This window comes from Sus scrofa, chromosome 4, assembly GCF_054392235.1.
Source record: "Sus scrofa isolate SSC_HxYL_T2T_F1_AM1 chromosome 4, Sscrofa_HxYL_maternal_Yorkshire_Landrace_v2.0, whole genome shotgun sequence".
Classification (NCBI taxonomy): domain Eukaryota; kingdom Metazoa; phylum Chordata; class Mammalia; order Artiodactyla; family Suidae; genus Sus; species Sus scrofa.
In genome coordinates, this window is record NC_139386.1 from 92,337,354 (window position 1) to 92,345,894 (window position 8,541).

At 44.1% G+C, this 8,541-nt stretch overlaps 1 protein-coding gene across 4 annotated transcripts in view; it reads right to left on the bottom strand.

Annotated features, from left to right (window-relative positions):
- The window catches only part of UAP1 (UDP-N-acetylglucosamine pyrophosphorylase 1), a 33,790-nt gene extending 25,966 nt beyond the window's left edge, over nucleotides 1-7,824 (bottom strand). For 3 of the 4 annotated variants that reach the window (XM_001928643.7, XM_005663152.4, XM_005663149.4), the window contains exons 1-2: nucleotides 7,765-7,824; nucleotides 3,898-4,234 (exon numbers count right to left, since the gene is read on the bottom strand). In XM_001928643.7, coding sequence (XP_001928678.3) covers nucleotides 3,898-4,177 — 280 coding nt within the window. In that variant the 5' untranslated portion in view covers nucleotides 4,178-4,234; nucleotides 7,765-7,824. Of the gene's footprint in view, nucleotides 1-3,897; nucleotides 4,237-7,764 lie in introns of those variants that run through there. The other variant, XM_021089502.2, reaches the window with a different exon arrangement.
- Nucleotides 7,825-8,541: the final 717 nt, after the last annotated feature.

Below are 8,541 nucleotides of genomic sequence, written 5' to 3' on the forward strand. Positions count from 1 at the left end.
TCTTAAGATTATAAAAGTATACATAAATTATAATCCCAATGTACATGTGTATGTATACGTAAGAAAATACTGTAAAATATTACTTGTGAGTATTTATCCCTGGATTGTGGGACAGCAGGGATTTTGTTTCCTTTTTAATTTTTTGCATTTCCTAATTTCTCCAAAATAAGCATGTGTTACTTTTAGAAAAATCACTGTACTAGATTTCATAAAATGTAGGAGTTAATGTTACGAATACACCTTTTCTAAACAATCCATGTACTTTTCTATAAATACTATACAGTAGAACAGAACCATTAAGAGTAATTTTTAAATTGTCTTACAGGCAAAAAAAAAAGGCTAATACTGAATACTAATTTATTATTGTAACATAAAATTAGAAGATTGTTTTGTGTTCTATTTAATCATGCGTATCTTTTAATAAAGAATGGGATTTCTTTAAGCAAGTATCTTTCCCCCTAGTGAATATCTTTACTAAAATGATATTCTCATCAAAGCTTCTAAATTACTCTTTTCAAGATCTCAGTTTTAGGAGTTCCCACTGGGGCTCAACAGGTTAAGAATCCTACTAGTATCCATAAAGATGTAGGTTCGATCCCTGGCCTCACTCAGTGGGTCAAGGATCCAGCATTGCCGAAAGCTGTGGTGTAGGTAGCAGATATGGCTCAGATCTGGCGTTGATGTGGCTGTGGCGTAGGTTGGCAGGGGTAGCTCCAATTCGACTCCTGGCCTGGGAACATCCATAGGCATGAGTGCAGCTATAAAAGAAAAAAAAAAATCTCAGTTTCGTAAGATAGAGATTTTTTCAGTTGCTCCTCTGCATTCTATTTTCTATAACTAGCCAGAAAACCTTAAGAATTAAATTAAAACAAGCTCTCTCTTCAACAAGGAGCACAGTGGTTCCTTATGCATTTATCCTTCAGCAAAAATTTTCCAGCCTAAGTGTTAAAATGTCTAATGTCAATAGCCACCAGACACTTAGAAATTACCATACAGTATTTTATTTCCCCTGTCCTGGGGCAGTGGGACTGGGGCAGGAGGGGAGTGGTGGTATTGCCTTTGATGCAATTATTAGGATCTTCCTGCTATCTGAAGTAGAGCATCATAATCTTTGCAATGACAATCTTTCCTTTGATAACTTACTGCAGAAACTTCACTCTGTTATGAGTTTGCACAAATATGGCAGTTTCTGTTGAAGTCAAAAGGACTGACAGTTACAAAGTCTGCTTCTCCACCCCTACTGTTTAAGGCAACAAATAAATACTGTTCCCTTGACAGCAAGCCAAAAGGAAGTTTGCTTTGCACCTTCTTATACTAGGCTTGCTTATAATAGTTCCGGGTTTTAATTTAAATAGAAAGCCATAAATGTAGAGTCGTTTCACAGATCCCAACAAAAAGCTCATCAAAGAGACAAAAACTATACAAAGTCTTGATTGTTGCTCACGGTCCCCATTACACAGGTCAGAGTTTTCGCTTTCCATGAGAGTTGATTCTAAGACTTTATCCTCATAAAATCACAAGAAGAAATACAGGCAGCTGGGATACCAGAGGGTAAGAAATGGCCCTGTGTAGCTTTTGGTCTGGAGCAGCAGCCTTTTTAAAACCCAGGAAGGGAAGGAAGGATTAATGAATTCAAAGTTAGTGGGGCCACAGTATCACTATAGTTCTCCAGCAGGATCCATTTGGAAGTCACTACTCACATCTTAGTGGCAGATCCCTACTCTAAGTAAGCAGCTAGCTTAGCCACTATCAAGCATTTTAAATCTGAAAGGGCCCTCTATGAAGATCATCCAATTATTTTCAGTGTTTTTAATCTCCAATCCTTTTTAAACAAAACCTCATGTAAAGAGGTTTATTTCTATATGTATCAAATACATACAACAGGTCAAAGGAGAAATGCTCCTGAAGTGGGGAGATGAAGGGGCTGGAGACCTACCTGTTTAATATCTCTTCCGACCTCCCTACATGAGACAGTCTCACCTTCAGGTGAAACCCTAGAGGTCTTTGGAACATAGTTTGAAGAACAGTAAATCTGTAAGCCCAGAGAAAGATGCAGAGATAACAGCAGAGAAGAAAGTTGATAATGGCAGCTATGTTTCTTTTTTGGGGGGGGTGGTGCAGAGAGTGCCAAACAGCAAAATACAAAATAAAAATAGCCATGGTGTGGTACAAATATCGCCTATGAATTACATCTATAAAAGTAAGTAGGTATAGGAGTTCCCACTGTGGTGTGACAGGATCAGCAGAGTCTCAGTAGCACTAGGGTGCAGGTTTGATCTCCGGCCTGGCACAGTGGGTTAAAGGAGGCATAGGTCACAAGTGCAGCTAGGATCTGACCCCTGGCCTGGGGAACTCTACATGCCGAGGGGCAGCCAAAAAAGAAAAAAAGAAAAAAGTGTGTGTATAATAAAGTACTAGGTAGTAATGTGGGCAAATAAAAACACAGAAACAAATCTGACTAGTATCCGTGATGCAGGTTCAATCCCTGGCTTCACTTAGTGGGTTAAGGTCCAGTGCTGCCGTGAGCTGTGGTGTAGGTCGCAGACATGGCTGGGATCTGGCGTTGCTGTGGATGTGGTGTAGGCCAGTGGCTACAGTTCCAATTCAACCCCTATCCTGGGAATCTCCATATGCCATGGGTGAAGGCCTAAAAGGACCAAAACAAAACAAAACAAAACAAAAACAAAAAACAAACAAACAAAAAAACACATACACATAGATTTGATGATGTTTGGGGCAACTTATCTATAGCACTTCTGTCATTTTGAAATCATTTCTGTAATAAAGTAATGTTTAAAAAAAAAGGAAAGAAAATTACTAGTACAACTTATTCATTCTACAGCTGAGGAACTGAGGTCTAGATTTGACAGGAGCATGTACAAAGACACTCAAGGGCCTGGGCTGCAATATTCAGTCACCTGTACTTACAGAGGAATAGAAGATTATAAAAATCACAACTCTCAACACCACCATAAAAACTAAATTTAGCTTTTTTTGACATATTCAAAAGTACTCATTAGTACTAGTTGTGGGGACAGATTTTATGATACACTTTAGAGGAAAAAGCACTGGGGAAATTCAACAAACATTCATCAACCAACATCTAACTGCAGAACCCCATTCTAAATGCTATGTGACACATACAGACAACTAGGACATGATCTGCTCTTTACGAGTTTACAATGTAATGATGAAGACAGACTTAAACAACCCGTATTATAGGGAAGAATGAACGAATCACTGCAAGTTGGGGCACTGAAGGAAAGGTGATGGATCAAATAGCATATGTGGTGATCCATGGAGAATGAGTGTAAGTTCCCCACGTAGCAGAGCCACGGCACTGCACAGCCCCAGGAGATGGACGGCTTCCCAAGGTCATCCAGCTACACAGAGAAGGGGCAGGGCCAGACTCAAGGAAGCATGAGCAAAGGCAGGAAAGGCATAACCTGATGCTCAGAGAAAGGGGAATCATTGGGTCCAGCTAAAAGGTTGCGGGGGGAGCAGCAGGAGTGGAGAGAAATCTAAGAGACAAAATTGGAGGGAGAGGCTAGGGCCAGGTCAGGGAAGGTTTCAGGAGAAAGGAAGCATAAACTACATTCAGCTTGTGCTCCAGAAAGGAAAATCTAAGACAAGCATGGACATTGAGAAAGGACAGAGACTAGAGGCAAATTACGACTTGAAATGACTGAATAAATGGTGACTGAATCAGGCACCAGAAATGAGAAGGGAATGGGAGGGATTGGCCATAAGAGCCATGGCAGAGTCTTGGCCTCACAATCTGTTACTCTCAGATCAATCACCTGGTTTAAAGTCTGATGGGAGTCAAACTATCAGTGATGTGATCAGTTACTTTAAGGGTTTCAATGTATCTCATAATACACTTGAGATGCTCAGTACCTTCACTCTCCCAGGCCTGCAGCTGGTCTTGATCCCTGGTAGCACTGCCCAACACCTCTCGAGGGACAGGCTCCATCCGCGCGTCCACTTTCTCTTGCTGAGAAGAATGGTTAAAGTCTTCAATGGCCTTTTGGAAAAAGAAGTTCAGCTCCTCAAAGTTCATGGCCTGGAGTTCTGCATACAGTTCTACCTGTTGGGCTTCTTCCAGCTCATTCCAGAAGTGTAGCAGGTGTTCTTGCCCAGCTTTGGACAACCTGAGTTTGAGGTCATTAACATTCATAATGCTCTAATAGTCAAGTTCTGTGAAAACACGGGTGTAATTTCTAGACCTGTAAACCTAAAAGAGAAAAGCAATGAACAGCAACCAGGTCAAAGTCCAATCTTGAAACCTGAAGAGATTTTTCCTGCTAAAAATAAGTACATTAAAAAAAAAAAACTTGATGTTAAAGAAATTCTGTCTTTCTATCATGATCACACTCACAAAAGATGAAATTTGTGGAGTTCCCATGTGGCTAAGCAGGTTAAGGATCCAGCATTGTCATTGCTGTGGCTTGGGCTGCTTCTGTGGCACAGGTCTGATCCCTGGCCCAGGAACTTCCACATGCCACAGGCACCACCAAAAAAAAAAAAAAAAAAAAAGAGAGAGAGAGAGAGAAAGGCAGAGAGCCTGACAGAAAGGGATCAAGATCAAACTTGTAAGACAATGCTAATTAGCATTATATACCAGGCACTGGACCAGTTCAGTTACTTTACCTATGGTGTCTCATTTACTTTTCAACAACTCTATGACATAAGTACTATCATTATCATCACTTTACTGTTGAGGCAACTGAGGCACGGTGAGGCAAAGCAACCTGGCCAACTGGTGAAGCTGGATGTGAATACAGGCAGTCTGATTCCAGAGCTCACACTCCAACTACCATACTGAGTTGCTTCTGTACTACTCCTCTGAACACTAAGCTACTACTGCCAGAACACCCAACTGCTTAATACTTCAACCCTTCTCCTTTAATCTCTAAGAACAGAAATACAGAATTCGGAATACAACACTATCAAGACAGGATCATCCATAATCATAAAAAATGCATTTATTTCAATAACGACTTCTCCAAACAAGCAATAACATACGTCCGTTGTCCTTACTAAGAATTGAACCCAACAGGACAAGCAATACACAGATTAACAATCAATGGATAAAATGCTTTTAAAGAGCAGTCCATGATAATATAGCAAATAGCATAGCAATAAAAAATAAGAGAAAAGGAGATATTTAATCCACTCATTTAATATAGATAAATGCAAAGGAAGACAGGAGTTCCCCAGAAAGAGTTCACAAAGGAAGTATGGTCTAGCTGTGCCTCAAGAGTTGAGCAGATTATACAGATAAGATTAGGAAATGAGCATAGCCTGGTGGCCATGAGAAGTAATTCTGTGTAGGGTGGAGAGCAGTAAAAGAATGGTGGGAAACGAGGTAGGGTAGAGCTAGGCCAAAAAGATCCTTGAAAACTCAGCAAAGGAATTTAGACCAACAAGGATTATCAAACAGGGCAGTGCCACCATGCTTTGGAGAGATGAGAGAAAGGAGCAATGGCACAAAACAGACTGCAAAAAGGGACAACTGGAAGCAGGAAAATAAGTTAAAAGACAATTTCAGGTATGAAAAACCCAAGGTCTAAACCGGATTTGTTGCAGAGGAAAGAAGAATCAAAGGGATAAATTTGAAGCACACTATAAAGAATCAACACTGCATTATACCTGCTTAGCTTAGAGACAAAGGACAGAAGAAAAGTAGGTACCAAAGAAACAGCCAACTACCTTCTGTAAGAATAGTGAAAGATACACATGAGGTAGTTCTGAACAAATTTATGGAGTTTCCTGTGCCTCCATTTCCTCACCTGTAAAGTGAGATTAATTATACTATCTACCTCATCAGGACTATTAAACATCAAACACCATTTACACACTCAGGTTAAGAGAACCTACATCTGTGGGTCCCCTGAGGGGGCAATAACAATGAACACTAACATATATATGGCAACACAATTCTAATTGCTTTATAGATAGCTGTTCATTTAATCCTCAAAACAAATCTAAAGTACCGTTATTGAGATTACTTTATAGAGGAAGAAACTGAGCCACAGAGATAATCTGCCCAAGGTCCAAAACCAGTTAAGAGACAGAGCTAGGATTCAGACTCTGACAACCTGACTCTTAAGTAATTGCTCTTAACCATCATGCTACACTGCCTCTCAGGAGAAAGACTACTTTCTCTCTCTTCTCTCTCTCTCTCTCTCTCTCTCTCTCTCTCTCTCTCTCTCTCTCTCTCTCTGTGTATGTGTATGTGTGTGCATGTGTAAAAGAGAGGAGTGGCAAGAGAAAGAAACACATAATTTATATTTTTATTCAGAAATATAGACACATTGATGTCACTTTGCAAACAATTCATAAGCCAGTAGAAATGGAGAAAGGAAGGAAACGTACAGGACAAGTAGGAGAGGAAACTTTACAGGATGAAACAGATGTAATCACTTCCATGCCGTGAAAATAGTACCATTTTCCCCATTAATTCTGACAAGAAATGTGTGCATGTGTATAATGATAAGAATAGTGAATCGGAGAATTAGGCTAGGATTTTTAACAACCAACGTCTGAAAAAGCTGAAGATCTAGAAATTATGACAGAACTTGCTATATGCCCATAGCCTAATGCATCTGCATAAAAAATCAATGGCATATTTGTTAATAGTCCCCCATTATCAAATATACTGTTATTAGAATTTAAATTCCAGTATAAAAGAAATTCAGTATTTCCCCCCTCCTTTTCTGGTCTCCTACCCTCATCTCTGTTGAAATATTATGTTCCTCCCCCCACAACTGATATGTAAACCTCTTAGAGCTTTTGAAAAGTAGTCTTGGGGAGGAGCATTTACAATGAAGTCTTTTTCAGCCCCAGCTAAATAAGCCAACTCAGTAATAGTGAAAGAATATAAACTACCTCCAGTTTCCTGCGAACACAGCCCACACCTAGTGCATTTCACCTGAAAGGACTTAAAGGAAAGGCACTACATAATCATATATAACTATTATCATAATCATTATTACTTGATTTCAGATTTCATACTCCATGTACAAATAAATATAGCATAGCGTCAGGCCAAACTTAATAAAATCCTCAGGAAGCCATATGTTCAGAACATGTTGCTCTCAACCCTTCAAGCCCATTCTTCTGCTTGGTCACGGCAAGGGAAAACCAGATATTTCAACCCTCTCCCCTTACCAAATCAAAACAAAAGTGGCAAACAGGTTTTGTCCCACTCTCACGTCCCCCACAGGTTATCACCAATCCTTACTGCAAACGCTTTCGGATTATTTTCCTCATGTATTCAAGACACCCCAACTCGCTTCCACCGGACAGTTCCAACGACCGGTCCCCACTGTGGCACCCCACCCCCAAGCTGGGCATAACTGTCCACAAGGCCCTAGCATGAGAGCCTCAAGGCCCCTATCCCAGTCCAGGTGAGGCCCCACTCCCAACCGCTTGGCAAACCCCTAATCCAGACACTGCCCCAAACCCCCTCCCCAAAGCCCCCAGGCCATCCGGGCGCCCGCATCCCAGCACTCCCAGCGGATTGCCAAGGTTGAGAAACGCAGATGGGCATGCGGGGAGTGGTGTGGGTGGGCAGGCGGGCTCCTTGGCGTGTGCCAGGCTGTTGGCTCAGAGCACGTAGGCGCGCCGCGTGTCCACGTCTGTGCGCGTGGCCGTGGAAGCGTGTGCGTGGCTGCACCAAGCCCCCACCCGACCCGGTCCAGCCGTCTCCTCCAGGGTGGCGGGGAGAAAGAGATAGCCACTGGGCTGGGAGCCCCTCACCTCCCTCGGCGCGACCGACCGCTGCTCCGCCCGGCTCTGGCTCCTTCGGCGCGGCCACTCATCGGCCTCCCGCGCCCGCTCCGAATATATACCCTCATCCGGGGGGCCGGGGCGGCGGGGCGGGCCGGGAGCAGGGGCCAGGGGGAGCGCCGGCCCCGGCCACCCCGCCCCTCTGTCGCCGCGACGAGTGGCTGCCCGCACGGGGAGGAGCCGAAGTCACCCGCCCCGACACGTCAGCGCCCAGAACGCAAGCACTAGGCCCGCGCCGAGAGGGGCGCCGGGGCGGGGCGAGGAGAGGCGGGACCTCTCGCGTCACTCATTCTCCGGTCCAATAGGGATAGCTCAGGGGTCCAGTCTGCAGGCCGCCCCGTTCCCGCCCTCCCCCTCCCTACCCCGCGAGCTCCCTCCTGGTCCCGGAGGGGTGTCTTTTGCGTCGGCTGGGAGGGGCGACGCCGGAGCCCCACTTAGGTATCGTGAGCGGGTCCTAAGAGCCCTGACGTCACGGTGTGGTACCGCGAGGTGACGTCCCTCGGCCTCTTGGCACCGCGGCTCAGGACGTCCCACCTTTCCAGAAACGGACCGCGAAGTGGGGTGGAGAGCTGTGTCATCGGGTGGCGGATTTCCGATCGCCCACACCGAAAGTTGCGAAAGAGGGGCGGCGGACATCCCAGCGCAGAACCCGGAGGGTGGACCGGGCCTGCCCTCTGACCTTGGGCTAGCTATTGACTTGGCCAGATAGGCGGGGCCCCATCGTCTTTCTGTTTTATGGTGTTTCAG